This window comes from Phascolarctos cinereus, unplaced genomic scaffold (assembly GCF_003287225.1).
Source record: "Phascolarctos cinereus isolate Bilbo 61053 unplaced genomic scaffold, phaCin_HiC Scaffold_5;HRSCAF=322, whole genome shotgun sequence".
NCBI classification, from domain to species: Eukaryota; Metazoa; Chordata; class Mammalia; order Diprotodontia; family Phascolarctidae; genus Phascolarctos; species Phascolarctos cinereus.
Genome location: NW_027555958.1, coordinates 6,398,871 through 6,421,980, shown reverse-complemented (window position 1 = coordinate 6,421,980; position 23,110 = coordinate 6,398,871). Strand labels below are relative to the sequence as shown.

The 23,110-nt window shown below is 48.1% G+C and overlaps 1 protein-coding gene across 3 annotated transcripts in view; it reads right to left on the bottom strand.

Annotated features, from left to right (window-relative positions):
- Positions 1–1,155: 1,155 nt before the first annotated feature.
- Positions 1,156–23,110, bottom strand: part of SH3BP4 (SH3 domain binding protein 4) — a 127,915-nt gene continuing 105,960 nt past the window's right edge. For 2 of the 3 annotated variants that reach the window (XM_020974923.2, XM_020974925.2), the window contains 4 exons: positions 21,654–21,897; positions 14,604–16,954; positions 4,521–4,709; positions 1,156–3,550 (listed from right to left, as the gene is read on the bottom strand). In XM_020974923.2, the coding sequence (XP_020830582.1) occupies positions 3,326–3,550; positions 4,521–4,709; positions 14,604–16,954; positions 21,654–21,771 (2,883 nt within the window). In that variant the 5' untranslated portion in view covers positions 21,772–21,897 and the 3' untranslated portion in view covers positions 1,156–3,325. Of the gene's footprint in view, positions 3,551–4,520; positions 4,710–13,861; positions 14,107–14,603; positions 16,955–21,653; positions 21,898–23,110 lie in introns of those variants that run through there. The other variant, XR_013486767.1, reaches the window with a different exon arrangement.

The following is a 23,110-nucleotide window of genomic DNA, read 5'->3' as shown; positions in this document are numbered from 1 at the left end:
AGTTTCCTCATATGTAAAATGAGCTGGAAAGGGAAATGGCAAACCACTGCAGTATCTTTGCCAAGAAAACTCCAAATAGGGTCATGAAGAGTCAGACAAATGAACACCAATGGTCAAAGGAAAATGAGGGGATGCCCTGTCAAGTGAGGGTCCTCACCCGTCCTCTATCATCCCTAACATTCTTCCAAGCCCAGTTCAGAGGCCTCCTCTATATAGCTGCTCCCTCTTAAAATGACTTGGGGGCTAACCTCACAGGGGCCAATAGTTCATCTCTTTGAATTCTGTCTCCACCTGGAGCTGTCCAGGAAAACTGCTTAAAGAAGGCTGCATTGTGGCTCATTTTAAGCTTCCCCAAATGTAGCTGACTGGGTCCCCATGTCCCACACAAGCCTTCGATACACAACATGGGCACCGTAGACAAGGCTTCAGACTCAAAGGGCTCCTAAGAAGCCATAAACCAATACAGAAACATAAAGCTTTCAAACAAACAGCCAAGGAGACCATTAGACCCAGACCCTTCCTGGAAGGTAAAGATGCCTTGAGCGACTGCTGGATAAATACTTCCTTTCAGCTTGAGGCCCTGTGGTCCAAACACTTCACAGCAATGCTGGGTTTACAAGGTCATATACCAGCTCTTGCCTCACTCCTCCCATGGTTTGGTGGGGATCATGTATAGCATCAAAAATCTGGAGATGGAAACTACGTTGGGGACCTCTAGCCCAATCCCCTCATTCGACAGAGGAGGAAACCGAGCCTTTGGACAAATGATAACTTGCCCAAGTTCACCCAGGTAGGATCACAGACAGCCCTGGAGCTGGAAAGGACCTCAGCGGCCAAATAATTCAATCCCATCATTTCAAAGAAGGGGACATCAAGGCTCAGAGAAGAAGCCACTTGCCCAAGACCACACAGGCAATGACTGGCACAGCGAGGACTCATGCCCCCCCATCACCCGCTCCAAATCCAGCCCCCTTTCCACTCCACTCCACTGCCTCATTTCCAGAGTCCACTGGTGCTGCACAAAGGATGCGTGATGCTGTTGAATCAAACTCAAGGGGAGCTGGAGAAATGGCTTCTTGGAGTGGCCTTTCCCCCTCCCTCTCCCCAGCCCTGACAGCACCTCCCCCTCCCTACATTCACACACGAAGCCACAACTGATTCGTTCAAATTTTATTTAGATTTTGGTTTGGTGCAGAAAAAACCAACACTCAACAGGTTATAACATTCAAGGAAAAAGCTTCTGCGACTTGGTGACTTCTGGTTGTACTCCAAGGTGAGCTGCATAGGAAACTACTCAAAGCCCCTGAGGAGAAGACGGAGTTCAAGGCATAAATGGCCGTTTATTTCTCTTTGGGGAGAAGACTCGAGATGAAGCCCAGGATCCCCCGGGAAGGGTCAGGGGTGGGAGGGAGGCTCTTCTGGGGCTGCTCAGGGAGAATCAGAGACATCTCTCTCTTTCTGATTGGGGAAGCCAATTCCATTGCTAGGAAACATCTGCTTGCCCTATGGCAGTGGAAAACCACTCCTGGCACTAATGTGGGGCAGACTTTGCTCAACTGGGACACCAGCTGCTCTGGATTCCCACTGGGGCCCAGCAGAAAGACAAATCAACAACATCAGGGCAGACGTTAAGTGGGTGGGTGGGTGATCAGAGAGCAAAGCTTTCTGCGTCCTTTGTCATGAGGGGGATCGCTCTCCTTGAACCTGAAATGGGCTCCTCAGTGCCCACCGGGTGAATTGTAGGCCATCCTCTCCCTTCCCAGACCCAGCTAGACACCAGTCACCGGAACACAGAGACCAGCCACCAACCTGCACACACACTCATACCAGTTTGCTTCACAACTCACAAAGGGATTCTTTTGTTGTGGTTTTGAACCTGTTTCAACCAAATTTTCCCTACATGGAAAACATATATATATATATATATATATATATATATATATATATACATATATATATATATATATATATATATATGTTTCTCACTCAAAATTACATCTCATTGTGCTAAAATACTCTTCACACCCACTTCTTCCAAGGACCCACAGGGAGAACAGAGAAGAGAACCGATGGGATTCCCAAGGGAGCAAAGTTATGTGTCGATAATTTGGCAAACGGAGCTCCCAAATCACCCAAGGAATTACTGTCCAATGGTCCTGCTGACTTGGCTGCCTGCAGTACACTGATATCAGTGGGGAGGAAGAGGTCGCCAGACGCTGCATCTGGAAACAAGCCAGAGTCTGGAGGGATGTTTTTCCCCCAGTCACATCCACTGATTATGTGACAAGTTTTTTATGGGCTGGTTTGCCTGTCTAGTCTAGGGGAGAAAGATTCCAGGGGCTTCTCACTGCTGCGTAATCCAAGACTGTAAACCACAAAGAGGGCTGTCTTTTGAGTTGCCAGCTACACGAAATCCAGGACAGGAGTTCCAAGTCAGGTTAGACAACCTCTCCACTGAGTAAGGGGTGGTCCTTTCCTCCCCCAGCTGCATCTTGATGGCTAGTAACAGCACCTCTTCTAGAACTACGCACGATCATAAGGTCAGTGCAACTACAGCTCACATTTACACTGGTTGATTTGCACTGCAAGAAATCCCAAAACGAACAAAACTCCAATGATACAAAACCCCAAAGACCAGGGCCTGGGGCTCTCTCAAATGAGTGTAAACCAGTCTTTTGGGTTTCAGATTCCATTTTCAGATGCCATTACTTCCCTCTCTCAGCACCTTAGAAGCTGGAATCCACTCCATCAGCCTAATCATACTGGATTAACAGTCCTGTCAGCCTCACAGAGCTGAAATGCAAAACTGGATAGGGGAGTCAAAAGGAGAGAGTGGCCTGCTGTACTCTTTTTAAATATATATATATTCACAGGATCAAAGGAAAACAATGTATACCATAATTTAAAAAAAGAAGTCTTTACACAACTGAAAAAAGCCTATATCTTCCCCACTTCATCAGTGTTTTTATTTTTTTTCTTTTGTCTGTTAAAAAATTAGATATTCTGTATGTTTTCTCCAAATATCTATAAAAACATGATTTTTCATTTTATACTTTACAAGTAGAAAGTCTGTTTGATTGGCAACACTATACAATAGAAAATCTCTTCAGGACATTCCTGGGTTGGAAGAATAGCAAGGAAGGGGGAGGAGTGGGATGGTAAAGAGAAGAATTGGGAGATGCCTAGTCCTTGGCCATGGTACCGGTCTGGAGCAGAGCATTTTGGGCTGTAATGACTGGCCTGCTCTTCATCTTCAGTTCCACCCTGGGCTGAAGGCCATTCATCCTAATGAGAAAGCAGCAGGAGGGATTGGAAAGCCCTCGTGTCAGATGGCAAAGTCTTCATGGTCCATGGGGCTGAAGGCAGCTGCCCTCAGGATATCCAGGGAGTTCACTAGGATCAGGGTCCCCGTGAGATGTTTCCAACGCTTAGTAATGGGGTTCTTCATCTTATCCAAGCCCAGATGAAGTTCTTGGATAACATCCCGGTAGCTGTCTCCAATCTGATTGCTCCATGTCAATAAGAAGTCATACGCAGGCTTCCACATGGCCTAGAATGTTAGCCAAGACAAAGGGTGAGAGGGACAAGGTTAGGAGGCACGAGAACTATTGTTTCATCTCTATCTTTAGCAAAGACAAGTTTACGAATGGTTCCCCTTTCAAAGACGAACTAGTTGAGAAGTGAGTGACAGACAGAAGCAGAAGGAACCTTCTGAGTAGAGCTCTGACTAAAATCACCTGAAACAGTCACTGCCCATCATCACTCATGGAAGAATAAAGTTTCAACAACCAAAGTGAGGGGATTTGCCCATAGCCACTTGAAGGCTAGTGTGGGTCCTGAACCCAGGTCCTCTGTTTCAAGTGCTCTTTTATCTACACCAAGATTTCTTTATTCCTGGGCTGACCGCCTTTAAAATTTAGGGGCAAGTCCACATACATGAAAATCAGATGCATCTAGGAAAAGAGACCTTCTCACCGCTGCAGTCCAACATGAGGGATTTCTATTGGGAATCTATAAGCCATCACTTATTTCAATGGTATATTTCTAAAGTGAGGCTCAAGTATGGGACTTAAATCTATCTTACAAATGTAAAGTCACACATAGGCCTAGAAGAATTAGTGGCTAAGTGGAAAGAGCCATGTGTGAGCCCAAAGATAAATCCATCCCCTATTAGCGACAGTTGAGCTCAAGAGAAAACCATGCTTGGGGCAGCTAGGTGGCACAGTAGATAAAGCACCGACCCTGAAGTCAGGAGGACTTGAGTTCAAATCTGGCCTCAGACCAAACACTTGACACTTATTAGCTGTGTGACCCTGGGCAAGTCACTTAACCCCAATTGCCAAAAAAAAAAAAAAAAGAAGAAGAAGAAGAAGAGAAAAGCCATGTTCCTCCACTGGGGCAGCTTGAACATAGGAATTCTTCCTACCCAGAGCCCTACACAGCAGTCATCCACAGAAGCATTTCCCGCCCATGCCACCCGACGCTTCTGCGCCTGTGTCAACGACAGAGCCCCTCCTCACCTCACTATCGACCACCCCATTCCTGTCCCGGTGTGGAGACTCATAAGCATCCATCTGCTGCTTAGATACTCTGGCAAGCTTCTCGGCCAGCTCCCTCCATCGCTGGGCCACCTCAACGGCCGTGGTCAGGAGCACAAAGTCCTGGATGAGCCTGACCACAAGGCCCTGACAGTCCATCTTCAACAAGGCCTAGAGAGGCAAGAATATAATGATGAGGCCAAGCACACCACACACAGCCATCAGACTTCAGATCAAACACAGGCACAGGGTTTTGGATGCCCAAGGCAGTCACGCTGAGCTAGGCTGCACCATGGTCAGAGCACAGGCCTTGAGAATCAGGAAGACGCAGCTCAAATCTGGCATCAGACACTTTCCAGCCATGTCACCCTGGGCAAGTCACTAACCTCTCTCAGCCTCAATTTCCTCATCTGCACAATGAAGCTAATAAGAGTACTCACCCCCAAGATTGTTATGAGGATCACATGAGACAATGTTTGTTAAGTGCTTTGCAAACCTTGTTGCACTACCTAACTGTGAAGATATTAATTCTTGTCAAGATTACTGCATGGCAGACCCCGGCCAGGAACCCAAGCAGTAGAGCACCCAGTCCTGGCTTTTTCAAGCTACCTCTTGCAGTCACATTTAGAAAGTTAGAATGATAGGCTGGAATTTGGAAGTGTCCTTTTCAGAGGACACTAGGGATCAAAGACACTTTATCAAGGTGTGGCTGTTGTAAATCTTTTGGAAAAACAATACCCACTTCTGAGCTACGTTAGATTTCCAAGTAAAAGAGCACTTATTTGCATGTTTCTCCATTGATTCTGAAGTTGGAGGGGACATGTAAGGATGAAAGCTTTCTAATGGGCTCATCACTTGTAACCAAAACCCAAAGGTTTCAAGAAATTCGCGTTGTGTTGGTAACTGGCAACTGCCCACGCCATCTGGCGTGGGTCCAGGAGCTGTGTGCTAAGCCCTGGGAGCAGAGGTAACTGAGGCCAGGCTGTCTCTTCAATGGAGTCTGAGATGAACGGACTGCTCAGTGCCTGAATGAAGCCATTCCTCACTGGGCAAATCTGGCTTGGCCTCCATCACACACCATCTGCAGGTGGGCAGCCCTGGGCCCCCACATCAGCAGAGCACTTGAAAGCAAAGTGCTTGATGGGTTTTTTCCCCCCTTTACAATCCAAGGCCTTGGGGACATTCTTCCTATAAGCTCTTCATTTAATTTTCTTTCAAAATGTCTGTATAGGTATATAGATATACAGGTACACAGGTATATAAGTATATGAGTATACAGGTACATAGGTATACAGGTATATGGATGTGTGTGCAACATCCGCTGAATCTTCCTCTAAAACCTCATTCCTTTGATTATTTTACACCCCCATCCCCTCCAAGTCTTAAGCAATAACTCAAATCACACTGAGTGTGCCCTTCACTGGATTCCTTATTGGCGATAGGATCAAATTCAAACACCCCAGCTTGGCCTTGAAGTTCTGATGTTTCCCTGAAGGCCAACAACCATCTCCTCCTCCCCCCTTCTCTGAACACCAGCTCTACATTCCAGGTTTCGATTGCATCAAGGGCCATGCACGGCCTGGAACACAGCCCCTCCCCATCCCCACCTTCCAGATTCTTTCCACCTTCATCCCACGACCACCTCTTCCTCTGATCATCTGCTGACCTTTCTCAGCGCAGCAGAGTAGGGAAGGGGGTGGGGAACCATTAACTGGATGGAAGTCTGCTTCATCAGGCACCCCCAAATCTTCTACACTGAAAACGCTGCTAAATCACAGGCCTCAGCTGTCAAGCAGCTAACTGCCCTGCCTTGGACTTTGGGAAGTCAAAAACAGTGTAAGAAAAGACCCGCAAAATAAAGCCGTTTCTTCCTTGGGCCTCGATATTCCAGTTCAATATTTGCCCACCCACCTCTCGTGTGTTGTTCACTCGAGTTGGAAGGGTTTGGGAAGCAGAATTCCAGAGGGCCCAGGATGAAGTGAGCTACCCACCTCCAAACAGGGAAGGGATGGGGTCAGGGCAACTGGAGAAATCGGCGTTGCTTGATTCTGCCTATTCGTTACAAGCGTTTCTGTCTTTCTTTTTTTGTTTTGTTTTCCAGTGGTGGTTGGTGAGGAGGGATAAGTGGGAGGGAGAAACAATAGGCTTCTGTTAATGGAAAAAAAAATTCTAATAAATAGTTTCTTTTTAATTCTGTGAATTTGATAAGGGGTCATCCAGCTTCCACTCAGACAGCTCCAAACAGAGGGAGACCAAGAGCACAGATGAGTAAGAGAGGTGGGATCCTTGGTCTCCACCTCCGAACCCTGCCCTCCATGGAGCCTCTTCTGACACCAGGGGTAAACTGTGACCAATCTCCCAACAATGGGGATGAGAATGGGCCACCCCTACCTCCACTCCCCACCACCACCAGGACCACACCACGGATCTTGCATAATTCTCTGAAAAAACACTAAAAACAAGTAATGGGCACCTGTCCAAACACTCCAAGACAAACATAGAGGCAGGTGGGTTCCTGGGCGGGTGTTGTTTTGAGGATCAGAGGGGATCAGCTACAAACATAAGGCATTACCATGGATACACAAAATGACCCTCCCCCAAGGATCAGCCCCTTTGTTAGACAAAGTCAGCGTCCTCGCCAGCCTGCTCAGGGAACCTCCCAAGCTACCTCTTTCATCTGGCACTGATCTATTATGCTACCTGGATGAAGAGAAACTGCACTGTGTGGCCTTGCCCGTCCCAGTCACGACTCATTGAAAGCTAAGATTGAACTATTCGAGATCCAGACACACCACCATGATTCCTTCCAGCGAAGAGACGAGGAAGAACATTGCAGGCCACAGGACAGAGACGGTGGCCTAATGCAGAGTGAGACCCATGTTGGTGCACAGGGCAAACATGGCACTTTGTATGACTTGCCTATAACTCTATGACACACCATGCTTCTTTCCTTTCTTAATCCCTGCCCTCCCTCCCCCCCTTCTTTTTTTGTGCATTCTCCCTTTCTTTTTTCTCCAGTGAGTGGGAGAAGGTGGGTAGGAGAAAAAATAAATGTCTGATAACTGAAAAAAAAAATTTAACCAAACAAATTAAAAAAAAGCCCACCAGTACACCAGAAATCAGTCAAGGCTGCAATTCAATTTTTAGGGCCCACACATCCTGGCAAAGAGGGCTCTCAATCTGCCATAACGAACAAATAATCAATCTGCTTGGTAAGTCACTAGCCAAGCTCAGTCTCCTTAATCTCATCTCCATCTTTCAGGCTGAGTGAAATCTAATTGTTGGTGTGAAATTGTGCGAGCTCTTGTAACAAAGGTTCGCAAAACATTACACTTTCATTTCTGCCCTGAGTGGGGCTGGCGCTAACAGGCCGTCATCTTCAGCTCAAGATGTGGGGCCAAAAGTCCGTCAATACTTTATTTAGTCACATCACCCCTCCCCCATTTCCCATCTGAAATAGGAGAAAGGAAGTCCTGGGAATTGCTAGATGACACCCCACCCAAAAAAAATATTTGGGATTTTCATTCCCATTTGTAGAAAAGAGTGACTCACTGGTATTTTCACACTAATTAGCAGCAATAAAACCTTTACTCAGTACCTCATGCTGGTTTAAAACTGGTTCAGGGGTGGGGCTGGTGGTGACAAAGAAGCCCCTAGTGAAGCTAGGGGGAAAACAGAGACCAGGTAGCATAATAGATCTGTGCCAGATGGAAGAGGTAGGGGGAAGATAGAGGCTTTCTGAAAGAGGCAGCATTGGAACTGTGCTCAGAAAGATGGCTAGGAAGTCAAATGACAGAAAGGAAGTAAGAATATTTCTGTCCCAAGGTAAGCCAAGAGAGAGCAGAGAGAAATGATGACAGGGAGGATTTTCCCCTGTATTATACTGTACATATTATTTTTTCTGTTACAGAGAGATGTTATTCCAGTTTGGTTATAAAAGATAATATGTAATCTGAAATAAGGCTGTAAAGGGAAGGTAGTAACTCGATTAACCCTGAATACCAAGGGAAAAAGAGTGCATATTTGGATGTTTTAGGCAACTGTGCTCCGATAAAGATTTTTAAGGAATGCCATTTCCAGATTTTGGTAAGGAAGATCAGCATAACAACAATGTGCAGGAATGGAGGGTGGGCAGGGGGAGGGAGGACGGGCTCCTGATCCAATCCAGGTGGGTACCAATGAGGACTTCAGTGAGGGTAGCAAGATCAGGGGATAAGATGGAAGCATTTTGGAGGAGCCCTTGTGAACTCAGGAGCCCTGAAAGCTTGGGGAAGTTGAGGCTACTGGTTAGAGCTGGAAGACCAGAACCTTTCTGCCTCCCTTTATGGTCCAGCCCACTTCTTACAGGCATGGGGGTTCAGGAAGGGTTAAGGAGCATACCAAAAGGAGGCCAGACAGTGAAGTGGAAGGAGCACTTGATGTTCAGAGAAGATAAAAGGGACAAATTTCAACGACATAAAATCCAAAAGCTTTCTCTGCACGAGCAAAATCAGGCCGGTCTGGATGCTGGGCACGGAACATCGTGTCCTTTTTGCTTAACTGCCTTTGCTCTGCTTCTAAATTCTTCATTAGAAGGGGTGGAGAGAAAAGGGATATGTCAGGAATTATAGTAATGGAAAAACAGGTGGTGTGAATAAAATACAGATTTGAACCAATTCAGTGTAAGTAAAATCAGGAGACACTGAACTGAGAATTTGGAGTATGTTTCCATGATAAACATCGAATAAAGGCAATGGAAAAAAATATAAGAAAGAAGCATTGCCCGACAGATCAATGATCAAGGACTATGGAGAGCGAGTTCTCAAAAGAAGAAAGGCAAGTCATCAGCAAGCAGAATAAAAAGTGTTCCAAATCACTGACGATCAAAGAGACGCACCCACCAAACGAGCTTCCTACTCATCAAAAGCTGCTGAGAGCTCAGCTGGGGAAAGAGTCACAGCCCTCCATGGTACAACTTCATGCGAGCCAAACTCTACAGCGCCCTCTCTACAGCAAGGCAGTGCTTTTGTTCCTCCCTATCTCCCCAGAAAAGCTATTCTGCATCTTTTCTTCCTTCCTTGATCCCCCACAACTCACCCATCTACCTGACCCAGTCAAAGCCCTTGTCTCCTATTTCATGGAGAAAACCGAGGCCATACAACATGAGCTCCCCCTTTCTCCTGTCTCTCTATCTCACAATCCCCGGACATCAGCTGCCACTCTTTCCCTCTTCTTAGTCTCTGACACGGAAAGCCAATCTTTTTTCACTTAATTTCATCTTCTCCAGCAGATACAACTTCACTGCTCTTTAAGCCTCTCCCTGGCTATTAGCTTTTTCCCTGATAACAAACTAAACCTAGCTCCTAAACCTTTAACAAACAAAGCAAATCTATCAGACCCCACCACCCACTTGAGCTTTTTTCTTTGTCAACTAAACTCCTTGAAAGGGCAGTCTACACATGTGTCCTCCCTTTACTCTCACTCATTCCTAAATCCTTTACAGTTTGGCTTCAAACTCCACTCAACTGAAACTATTCTCTCCAAATGTACGAACTATATCTCACTTGCTTTATCTGAGGGAGGATCTTTTCTCAGTCCTTATCTTTCTGGACCTATCAGCTCCATCTGATACTGGTGAACACTCATTAAGCATTTATTAAGTACCTACAGTATGCTAAGCCCTGAGGATACAAAGGGAAAAGCTGGTCCTGAGGATAAAAATCATTCCCTAATTGATATATGGTCAAAGGAAAGGAACAGGCAGTTTTTAAACAAATGTGGGGTGTGTGTGTGTGTGTGTGTGTGTAGTCATATAAAAATGCTCTAAATCATTCTTGATTAGAGAAATGCAAATTAAAACAAGTCTGAGGTAAACCACTTCACATCTATCAGATTGGCTAATACAACAGAAGAGGAAAATGACAAATATTGGAGATGTGGGACACTAATGCACTGTTGGTGGAGTTGTAAACCGATCCAACCATTTTGAAGAGCAATTTGTAAGCATGCCCAAAGGGCTATAACACTGTACATACCTTTTGACCCAGCAAAACAACTACTAGGTCTGTATTCCAAAGGGAATTTTTTAAAAAGGAAAAGGATCCATATATACAAAAATATAACCGTTCTTTCTGTGGTGACTAAGAACTAGAAATTGATGAGATGCCCATCAGGGAAGGGCTGAACAAACTGTGGTATATGAATGTAATGGAGTACTACTGTGCTGTAAGAAGTGATGAGCAGGATGAGTTCAGAAAAACCTGGAAAGTCTTACATGAGAAGTGAGTCGGAGAACGTTATACACAGCAACAGCAACACTGTGCGACGATCAACTCTGAATCACTTAAATATTCTCAGCAACACAATGATCCAAGAAAATTCCGAAGAACTTATAGCAAAAAACGCTCTCCACCTCCAGAGAAAGAACTGATGGAGTCTGAATGCAGACTGAAGCATGGTTTTTTACTTAATTTTTCTTGTTCTGTTTTTATTTTTTTAGGGGGTTTCTGTGTTTTCATTCCTAACATGGCTAATACGGAAATATATTTTGTCTGACTGCGCATATGTACCTACATTAAATTGCTCGCCATCTTGGGAAGTGGGGGGAAGGAGAGAATTTGGATCTCAAAATTAAAAAAAAAAAAAGGAATGTTCAAAATGGTTTTTACAGGTAACTGGGGGAGAAAAAGAAAAAAAAAGAATTAAAAAGCCAGTTCCTGCCCTCAAGCTGTCCTCCTGCCTGGACACTCAGGTTTTCCAATTCCAAATTCCCCTTTCTTTGCAATGTGTGGTGGTAACAGCTTGGTCTCAATGACTGCAAATACCAAACCTTGTGAAGGGGTCTCATGTATTCAGATTTGCACCATTCCAAGTAATAATTATGTAAAATGAAGTTATTCATTTTAGCCCAATGGAAATGTACAATATGAATTTGAATGACCACACCCCCCAACTCATTCTTTACACTCATCAGGACCTAGCCATATAGAGACTTCTTCCTCCTGAATCTTCCCCAGAATCTCATGGGTTCCCCATGTGCACATGCCTGTGGGGTGTGTGTGTGTGTGTGTGTGTGTGCGCGCGTGCCTGTGTGTGTGTGTGTGTGTGTCTGTCTGTTCATGTATCTGTCTTCCTAGACAGACAGACATACACAGACCCAGGGGACTCAATGGGCTGCGAGCTTATGATACCTCAGCCAAGAAAGCGAATGTCACCTTGGGCTGCATAAGAGGCCAGGGAGCTGCAAAGTCATACTTAACCCATTCAGTCCTCAGGAGAATTATAGTCCACTCTGAGCACAGCTTTGGGGGGAGAATGGAGCTAGTGGGCCAGACACTAAGCTTGTAATTTTGGTGGTATAGAGAACTTCCAGTGAGAAATAACCCTCTCCCGGCGCCAACTGGCCACTCTTCTAGAGTCTTGAGGTTAAGTGATTGTGCCAAGGTCACACAGTCAATATGTGTCAGAGGACAGGCCTGAACCTAGCTCTTCTTGACACAGAAGCCTCATTCTACCCCCTAGGCCACACTGCCTCTGACTTGGGAGCACTGTTTAATGGTACATCTTGTTTTGATATCACCTGCATTTCTTCTCTGGCAAAGAATAACAAATCAAAAATAAAAACACTCGAGCAAAACGAGCCAACCCATTCCAAAGGTCTAGGTTCTCTCCACAGGCTTTTGCAGACCCAGAGAAGGAGGACAGGGAGAGGAGCCCCCGCTCAGGGGCCACGCCTACTCGCAGCAAGGCAAAGGGCTGGGCTTGGATTCCACTTCTGACACTTGGGATGTGACCCTGGAAAAGGCACGCAGCTTCTCTGGGCCTCAGTACACCCTCAGTAAAGGAGGTTTGACCGGATGCCCTCTGAGGTCCAGGCTCTAGCTCTCTGATGCCAAGAACCACAATCTCACCTTCTCCTTAATGATCTCTGCTAGCTTTCACAAGGATGTAAGCAGGAATTGTGACTCAGGATGCCTTATTACCTATTGGATTGGACCCATTACCCATGATCCACAGGGGCCTCTGGAGGGTTTCTAGAGGGCATCCCTCCCTATCTCCACACAAGGAAACACGCCCCATCCTAGACAGCATCCTTGGACTTGAAGAAGCTGCACTGACAAGTGAGGAGGGACCCTGCCCAAGGCCTTCTTGGAAGGAGAAAATGTGTTCTGTCTATCCTGAGTCTGTTAATTAACATGGTCCAGAGCCCCGTGGCTTTCCAGAGAGCTCTGACACCCAATCCATTCAGCAGCTCATGGAAGCTGATATACCCAGGTTCTGTTATCTTTGGAGACAGGTCCCCTAAATCAGAGCTCCCCAGCAGCATGCCAGTTGGACCCCGTGTCTACTGCGAGGCCGATGACAGCAGTGCTGGAATGTGAAGTCCGTTGATGGAGTGCTCTGGTAACAGACCGCCAGGCTGGCATCTCGGGGCAGGCCAATTCCTCCCAAACCAGGGAGGCACCATCTCACACAAGGAGAAGTCTCTGCTCTGCCCACATGATCAAGTCACAGTATTACACCGTCTCGCTCTAAAAGGAGCTCTAGGCATCATCAAACGCCTTCCCTTTTGGAGAGGAGGAAACAGGCTACTTTTCCAAGGATACGCAGAGAAGTAAGCAGCAGAAAGGACAGCTCTAATCCCAGTCCTCAGGCCACTTACCATGAGCACAAACGAGCAAGATTGGTCACGTTCCCCATGACGTACACACCAGCTCCTTAGAGGCTGGGGTGACTCAATTTTTATCTTTGGAGCACAGGAACGGGCAGTAAGTCAATAAACAATTATGAAGCACCTACTGTGTGCCAGGCACTGTGCTAAATGCCAAGGATACAAAAAGGCAAAAGACAGACCCCCTGTCCTCAAGGAGCTCACACTCTAATGACACAGCAAGTATTTCAAAAATGTTTGTTGATTGACTGAGGACAGTAACAGAAACACTTCAATATTTTTTAAATCCTAGAAAAAAGTGTTAGAACTCTGGTGTACCTGACCTCCGAGATCATCTCTAAACCAACCCTGCTCACCTGTCAGATGAGGAAACTCCAGGGAAGAAGAATCAGCCGTCTAAGAGGACAGATCAAGTCAGCAGGAGAGCCAGGCCTAGCACCCAGGTCTCCCCACCCCTTGCCCCCACTACCTATCCCCTTCCCACTCTCTGCTGCCATCACAGGCTTTGTACACGTTTGTGGCGTCTCTTCCATTATAGAGGAACAGACTTTTGACCCCCACGAGCAGCATTTACAGGTGGTTAACTAGCAGCTGGACCAAGGGTTGCTTTTCTTTTCTTTTTTTTTTTTGGGGGGGGCAGGGGGCATATTTCGACCTAACGTTTTCCTCCTACCTCAAAGAAGCACACTCCATGAAACCACAGAATCTCAGCATCGGAAGGGAGCTCAGCACGGACAGCTTGTCCAGCCCACATGTGAACCAAAGCCCGTAGGCCCTCGACAATATGTTCAACAAGTCAACGATGATCCTCTTCTTGAAGGGAGGGAATTTTTAGTGAGTCCAGCCTTAGACTGCCGTGTTCTTAGATCCCGACTGGCATGCACCAGGACAGTAACGTCTCCCCTTCCTTTCCATGGTCTTCATTATTAAAACATAAACAACACATCACAGCAGATAATTGGCCATGGCAGCATTTGAGGAGGGATACAAGACAAAGCCTCCCAGCCAGACTGGGCTCCGTCCTCATTGCCTTTGAAGGGCATGCTGTTCTGGACTCATAGGCAGAAATCGGGAACCATTCTAAGATGGCTAAAAATCAACAACCATTGAAAACTGGCTTCATCAACACCAGCTGCTACCTTGTGCCCACTCTGCTTTCATCACTGACATTTCCATATTAATAAGCATGCTAAGTAAGAGCTGTCAGAATGCCCACAGAAGCCCTGCGATGGATCGAATAAAACCCCTGGAAGTCTCCACGAAATGGGCATTACTACCATAACTGGCTGTGCTTTCCTAGGACCCGTCTGAAAGAAGATGATTTGTCATGGGCGTGGAGGGCACTGGCTAAATCTCAAATGTTTCCTGATGCCTTCCAAGTAAGCCCAAAGGAATATGATGGGCCAAGTACTTACCATCATTAGCTCCTTCTGAAAAGATTTTCTGTCTTTATTCTCAGTGTTGTTACAGTCTTCCTTCAGCTTTTCGAGGACGGAGGCCACCCGCTCAGGCTCACTGTCCAGTTCTGCTCGGCAGAAGAACGTGAGTGGTAGATTCACGTAGCCCAAGGCATCTGCGAATGACCGCCAACTACTAATGTTCTCCATGAGCAGGGTCCTCACAGAGGCATAGATGTAAGTCAGAAACTTGCAGGGCCTCAGAATTTGTTCCAGAAGCACACTGGTACTGAGGTCAGGCCCAGAAAAAAAGCACGGCCTAATTTTCCCAACAATTAACACATTCTTGGTGTGCACAAGTCCAATCTTACCCTGGTAATACCCAATGTACCATTCCTTTGTCCACAGCTGGCCTTTCAATTTGATCTTCTCCTCACTAAGCAGGGCTATGACATCTCCTTTCTTGTATTCCAGCAAATAATGATTTTTATTCTGTCTCACGACCGTCTTAAGCAACTTTCCAAACTTGAGGCTGGCCACCGGGCGCTCCTGAAAAGTTGGGTACTTGGTGGTCACAGCCAGAGGAGACAGGATGATCTTCCCAATCTCGTTCTTCTTGAGGAATCTCCTTGGTCCAGAAGGTTTGATGGCGCTCTTCGGGGGGGGCTGAGGGGTCTGGACGCAGAACTGGGTGAGAATGGCCTCCTGGTCATCCTTCACCTGGATCCTCAGGGTAAAGTCCGAGAGGTCGTTGGGGTCGTGGGACGTGATGGGAAAGATGAGGCGGCTCACCTTGCCCAATTTCATCTGGAAGCCCCTGACGACTTTGGCTTGCTCGCTGGCTCTGACCTCGTAATTGGTCATATTGGAGAACATGCACAGCCTGAGGTCCTGCGGCCTGGACAAAACAAACTGGTGCTTCCCCCACAGCTGCAGGGCCACCGGAGAGGCACCGTGGACCTGCCGCGTGACCTCACTGACCAGCAGGGTCTTGGGCGCACACTCGTGCCCGAAGATCGTGACCACTGTCTTGAAGGAAGGGTGGATGTGTTTGGGGCCATACACCCCCACTGTGATTCTCTTATTGATGAAGTCCCAGACGGTGGAAGGGTAGAGAATGTCGTGTCCCTGGGCCACGACGGCCACGTACATGCACGGCTCCAGGTTCTCCAGGTGCACCTGGATCGTGTCTCCGTAGCTGTACGTCAGAGGCACGGGGGCGTACGGCCCTTCCTTCGTGTCGCTGCGCAGACACCGCAAGGCCACAGTGCTCTTACTGACCACGTCCTGCCTCACCTCAGCCGAAACCTTCATCTCCAGGATGATGAACGACCTCACCTCCATGTTGCTCAGTTTCACCTCCAAGACCGGGCTGATGGTACTAGACTTGTCACTGTTGAGCTCCAGGGGTGGGTCTAACAGGGCTTTCATGGAGATCTGCTGCATCTCCCCAGGAGCCACGTGGCCCTCAGGAATGTGGATGGTGATATCAGTGTCTGGGAGCTGGACGGCTCCTCCTGACGTGTCCAGCTTGCACACGATGTTCGTCTCCACGGGTTGCGTCTGACCCCAGCCGGGATTTTGGCCGAGCAGATCTAAATCGTGACAGGAGCGGGCCAGCTTCCTGTGGTTCAGCCAGGCAGTTCTAAAGTCCTCCCGGCTCTGAAACTGTTCCGGGGTTGGGGATTTTAACCCGTTGAAAAAATTGGACGATGAAGGGGCTTCGGACTTGGCTTGGAGGACAGACAGCTCCGACAAACTGTATGAACGTTTGCTTCTGAAAAAGGGGTTCTCCCGCTTGCCGGGCTGCTCGGTGGATGGCAGCTCGTCAAAAATATTGCTGATGCTACTGGTCATTGCAGAACCAGTGGTGGTAAAAGATGGCGGCACCTCCGTGTCAAAGATCAGCAAATCCACTGTTGTTTTGGGAGCCACCTCCTCCAAGCTGGGCACGATGGGCACGTTTCCATTCAGAAACGGGTTTGTTTGCACCCCGTTCCAGAAAGGGTTATTGTTGTGGGCTTTGCTCAAACCTTTCTTCTCCTCCGTCCACCCCCCTCCCAGCAGCTCCAGCTCCTTGGCCATCTCATCAGGGCCGTCCATAAGGTTGTCGATCACGCCGCTGTCGCTCAGCGTGGAGTTGCGGTAGCTGACGGGCTGCACGTAGGAGGAGGGAATGTAGCCCATCTCGGTGGTGTTGTGCGCATACCACCACTCTCCACCGGACGTGTCCAAGACATACAAGCGGTCCCCTTTGGAGAACTTCAGAGTGGTGAAGTTGGTGGGGCAGTAGTCCTTAATTGCTATCACTTCTTTTGCGTTTCCAAAAGGCGTGGGATTGTCAACAAGCAAGGCACTGGGAGAAGGCACTGGAAAAAAGGGAAACAGAGTCAGTGAGCCGTCCACTCTGGGGACTCTGATGCTTCTCACAAATGGGAAACAGGGTCTGGGAGGGAAAAGCCACAGAGAAGCATCCATAAGCAGAGGGACCTGAATGCGGAGCAGAGGGAAGAGCGTGCCACATTTGGAGTCACAGTCCACGGGTTCAAATCCTACCTCTGGCACTACTAACTCGAGGGTCACTGGGGGAACCATTCTATCTCCCTAGATCCTTCTTGTCTAAAATACAGGAGATGGGCTGGATGTCTTTTAGTTCTAGAGCTACCATCCCATGAACTACCACAAGAAGTATCCAACCTAAAGATGGATTTCAAAGACAAAGACTAGACAAGGGAGGCAGGAGAGAAAGAGTGTGGCCTCAAATCTCGCCTCTGGAACGTGTGGGAGCGACGAGTCACTACCTCCCTGATTCTCCGTCTCCTTCTGTAAAGCAGGGATACTAGTACCTACAGCAGCCACTTTGGCGGGTTGTTGTGTTAACGGATACCAAGAAAATCCCACCAAAATAGGAAGGTGGAATTGTTTATTCTTTTTACTTGTCCCCTCAGTGCCCAGCAAAGTGACTGGCCCTTGAGGAATGCTGGTGACTAACACAGTAGATCCCAAATGGACTAAAGAAATATTATTATTTAGAAAAAGAGAGAGAAGGGTGGAGAGGATGACTGCCCACGGCTTCCCGACAGGAAGGTCTCTGCTTTCGCTCATCCAATGCCATCTGGAGCATCAGCCACCAGCAGAGGGGGAGCTGGGAGGGCCCTTTGAGATCCCTCAGAGATCCAGAGCAACAAGGGGGCCCAGAAGCCATCGAGTCCGAGCCCTCAGCTTCCTCAAGACAAGTAAACAGCCAGAAGCGAAGCGACCTGACCTAAGGTTACTCGCACAGGTAAGCATGGCGGGATTGGAAATCCAGGACCTTGGACTCCAGGACTCATTTCTGATTAATTCGATTTAATACGGATTTACTGAGTAAGGATTCTGGCACTGGCCACGTGCTAGGAGAGAGGACATCTGAACCCCATAAGCATCTTCCCCCAAGAAAAGTCTCAGCAGCGGAGGAGCAGCGACTCACAGCCTGACCCAGGAAGCAACATCTTCAAAAGTCAGGGCATGAGGAGAGGCTCGGGGGTGCCTTCTGTTCACCCCCGCCTGTAGGTAGAAATCCGATGGGAGGCTGGAAAGAAGGCTGGATTTGGAGGCTGAGAAGTCAGGTTCCAACCTCAGGGTGGCCATTCATTACTTACTCAACCTTAACAACTCACTCCGACTTGGCTGGACTCTAAAATGAAGGGATTAACCTAGATTAGGGGGTCTCCAAGACTCCTTTGGGGTCTAAATCTACGAGTCTAGAACCTGGGGTGTGAGAACTTTAAAAAAATGATCACTGTATTCCAACACTTCCTCTGTAATCTGATTTTATTTTAGGCATTTCAAAACCTTGTTCTGAGAAGGGTCCGGGCTCCACAGGCTTCAGACCACCAAAGGCTGTGGACACACAAGGGAAGAACTCTCGCCCTAGGAAATTGCCTTCTTTCTTTGTCTTTCCTTTGGACGCCTAAACATTAAAATGACATAAAGTCAGACAGACCGACTTTTAAATGGGGCGAGTCTTTTTCCTGACTGTGACGTGACCTCAGAGTTCATGAAATTTCTGAGGTATACAGGCCCTCGTGGCCGTGCAGAGCAAAGTGGGCAGGAAGCCTCCCTGTCACACACAGTGACGAGTGGTTATGGAACTTCCCCAGCACAGGGAGCTCCTTACCTGCACGTGCCTTTGATGGCCCCATTCTTATCAAGATTGTACCCACCTAGGGAAAATTCTAGCCCCCAGCCTGGGCTAGGCCCTCTTGGTGCTAAGAACCCAGTCAAGCCCTCCGTCTGAGAGGCTAGCCATCACCTCCCCTAGGCTTTTCTGGTCTCTCTTTAAATATTCCCATTAAACCATCCTTCCAGTGATCTTGATAAGACACAATGTCAAGGCCCAGCTCTACCCATGGCCACACCCTGCAGTTCTTAAATATCTTTTAATGTTACCTTCATAAGCTAGCAAAAGCATATTGAACCCCTGTCCCCCCTGCTCCCCACCCCCCAAGGTCATCTAGTCCACTTACAAAGTCCTGTTTTGCCTTTTTGAGCCAATGAGCTTTGAGTTCACAAAATGGGCTGCACTCCCTCCCCCCAATTCCTGTGGTCAGCACTAACAGTAACCATTGTTATAAAAATAAAAGTATCGAAGAGGGTAGGTGTTATAGTAAAGCTGCACTTCGATCTTCTGGGTCCTCTGCTCGTGCATGAGAAAGGACATGATGAGCTAAGAGTGAAGGCTCCTGCCGGAGGACAGACACAGTGCGTATCTGTGCAAGGGCCTGTATGTATATTAGCTATATTTCAAGTTGGAAGAGACCTTAGATGTAGTGTCCCCCCACCTCCATTTTTCAGATGAAGAAAATGAGGTGCAGATATGGCTAAGAGGCATTTAATTTTACTTTTTAGCGACTTGATGGGGCAGCTAGGTGGCACAGTGGATAGAGGGCTGGGCCTGGAGTCAGGAAGACTCAACTTCCTAAATTCAAATCTGGCCTCAGACACACCCTAGCTGTGTGACCCTGGGAAAGTCCCTTCACCTCGCTCGCCTCACTTTCCTCATCTGTAAAATGAGCTGGAGAAGGAAATGGCAAACCGCTCCAGTCGCTTTGCCAAGAAAACCCCAAATGGGGTCATGAAGAGTCAGACATGACTGAAAAAGATCAACAACAAAAAGTGATTGGATTTTTTCCCCTTCCCACATTTTCTCCCTTCATTTCCTGAAAGTACTAAAAATAATCTACTATCTCAAGCCCACGTGTTCCTTCTTTGGACCCTAGATCACAAACTGGAAGGGGCCTTCAAGGCCACCTTGTCCAATCTTCTCATTCTACAAAAGAGGGTACTGAGGCCCGGAAAACAAGTGGCTTGCCTAAAGCACCTCGGCCGAGCTTAGATTTGAAGTCAGGGGCTCTGACCACCAGGCCAGCCCTCTCTCCACCGTTTCAGGTTGCCTCTACATAAAGGGAGGCAATCCATGACGCAGATCTAGGCAGAGGCAAAACCAGATGTCTAACAAGACTTTGGTGCTGGACTAGAAGTCAGGAAGCAATTCCCTCTGCAGACCCCTGCTAGCAAGAGTGATCTTGGGTCAGGCCTGTAACTGTCGGGTTTCAATTTTTCTAGGGCCAAAAGGGGACTCATACCAACGCCCTCCTTATATGAGTGGGAAGGATTTCATGTACAAACATTGAAGTTCCATGCATGACAAGGGGAGCTGGCCATTTCACAGGATTCTCTGAAGTCTGCCAGTAACAGGCATTCAGCATCAAGCTGGAAGAGACCCTCAGGCCTTCTAACAAACTCCCTCATTATACGGAGGAGGAAACTGAGGCTCAGGAAAAGTCTGGTGATCAGCGGCCACTCTAATGGAGAATATGATCTGGCCAGGCTGGTGTGGGCACGGTGCTTCAGGCCTGAAATGCCAGGGACCCAGGAACAGGGCAGGATGCTGGGTTTCTCCAGCTCGGAATGCTGCTCAGCAGTGCGTGTCTGTGCTGAGTCTGGAACCTGTCTGCTGAGCCCTGTGGGGGGGGGGGCGCACGCGCGGGGAGGGTGGCACACCAGGCTGCCCAGGGAGGGGCCAACTGGTTCAGGAGATAGAGCCGCCACAGCTCCCTGCCAATCACGTGCCCACGGGTGGCTTCTGCACTTCAGTCTGGGAGATACAGGGAGACTCGGTGCTTTTTAAAATAACAAATATGATCTGATCACGTTCCTTTTCTGGCCAAAGAAACAAATGGCAAAATGCAGAGAGTCATAAATAGATGAGAGGGAAAGAACAGTTACAGTAAAATTAACCAAAAACGCACTTGACACTTCTGGGGAGTCTTGGCACCTTGGACTCTTCCTCAGTGGGTGGCCCAGAAGACGGATCTTGGGGTCTGGAAGACCTGAGATCGAATCCTGCCTCACACATGATCTGCTCAACCTGGGACAATTCTCAACCTCTGTAAAATAAGGAGTTCAGACAAGGGCCTCTAAGGTCCCTTCCAGCTTTGGATGAAGGGTCCTACATCCTTATCTGGAGGCAGGGTAGTACAATGGAGAGCGCTGAACCTAGCATCTTCCCCCACCACAAAGAGAAACTGGAATGGGATCGGCGTGGAAGCCGGGCAATTCCACATCCTTTTGTTAGAGATTCAAGTCACCCCATGGCTCCCCACGCTGTGCCTCCCACAGGTTTCCTCGCCAGGTCTTGTTTCTTGAGAACCATTTAAACGATGGTTGGCTATCTCCCAACCCATCCTTCCCCTCCACTGGAAGAGGCTCTTTAGACTTCTCCAAGCCAGATCCTTTGGCTCACAGTTCCCTCACCTTGAGCCCGTACTTGACCAGGTAGGTAGCCAACAAACAACGCCGCTATGTGCCAGGAACTGTGCTAAGCCCTAAGGATATGAACAAAAGTGAAAACAGTCTCCTTGCTCTCAAATAGCTCACAGTCTAACGGATGAGATAACACGCAAATAACTATGTACATACAAGGTAACGACGGAAGGAAGGCCCTATGTCCAATCAACAGTCTTCTCCACATTCTTTTTTTCTGTCCTGGGGAACCCTACGGGGCCCAGTTTCCCAGGAGCTCACCTTTGATATCATTAAAGCTCGTCTCTGAGAAGCCCTCACTTAGGTCGATCAGCGTCCCCTCGGACTTGCAGCGTGGGAGCCCATTGGAGTTGGCCGCACGGATCCGCTGAGCTGCCATCTTTAAATCCTTTCCTCAGTGGGGGCTAGTGCTTCATGTTTCCTCCCCAGGCTCTGGCAGCGGTTGCTATGATGTCCGTCCTGGGCAATCCTGGCCTTCCCAGAGCTGTGCTTTTACAGTGGGCTTCTGTCAGAAAAGAGAAACAAGAGCACCGTCAGGGTGGATCCCTTTGGCATGGCCCTTGTGTCACACATGGATACAATGCTCATTTAAACAAGAAAAAAAATACTCCCTTCCCCACTTGGAAGTCGCTCCGTGGTGGACAAGCCCCTCATTTTTCTGGGAAAGGCAATATGCATGGCCAAGAGCCAAGAGCCCATGCCAACTTTCTGTTCTTTGATTTGGCCACTGTGTGCCATCATAGCCAACCCAAGCACAATTTGCTTTTGCTTGGTATTCATGCCCTCTCTTCCTGGTGGGGCCCCAGCACAGCCCACAATGTCTTTCCTGGGCCACCTGGCCTGCACATTCATCTCAGTCAAGGAACAAGATAAAACACTATTTGTTCTGAATATACAGCTGATTTTGTGGGTCGGGGGAGATGAGTGTGTACCCAACAATACAATCATTGTTATTTCATGAATGGTGAATACTGCCTCCCACCCCCAGCCACAGCCCGTGGTAGCTGTCCTGACTCACAGAGCCTCACTCCCAGCTCTCTGCAGCAGCTAAGTGGGCACCACACGGTGATCACCCGGCTCCCAACAATAAGCAGCTAGGTTAGGTGTAGACACAGGGCCACACTCTGGGGAGACAAAGACACAAAAGATTTGACTCCCTTTATGAGAGGTCTCCACGCAGGGCCCTGGCCTAGACGCTGGTGACACGGATACAAAGAAATGACCCCCACCAAGAAAGAGGGGAGACACCAAGACTGTACACTGATGTCCAGGAGTAAATACAAAGCAACTGGGGGTGGCTGGCATCAGCAAAGCGTCCCATAAAAGGTGGCACCTGGAAACTGGCCTTTGAAGGAGTCGGGATTTCCAGAGATGAAAGAACATTTCAGGCACGATGGGGGAGGCACCTTGGAAAAGACATCATCAAGGAAAACCAATTCCTGCACTGGCCTTCTAGAAAAACAGATATGTTGCATTTTCTTGGACTTATGTTTTTCACAGAAGAGCACAAAGCAACTGTCCTGTTCCCCAAGAGTGGGGGGGCACCCACTGATGGGGGACAGTACAGTTCCCCGAAGCACATGGGCTGGAAAAAGGCAGGTCTGGAGCCTGCTCTAAAGGAACTCATTTCATGCTGCATAAACTTTCACATGCTCTGGGCGTCTCCCACAAACACAGGCATTGCCACCAGACCACCAAAGGCCAGGGCGGTTCTGCAG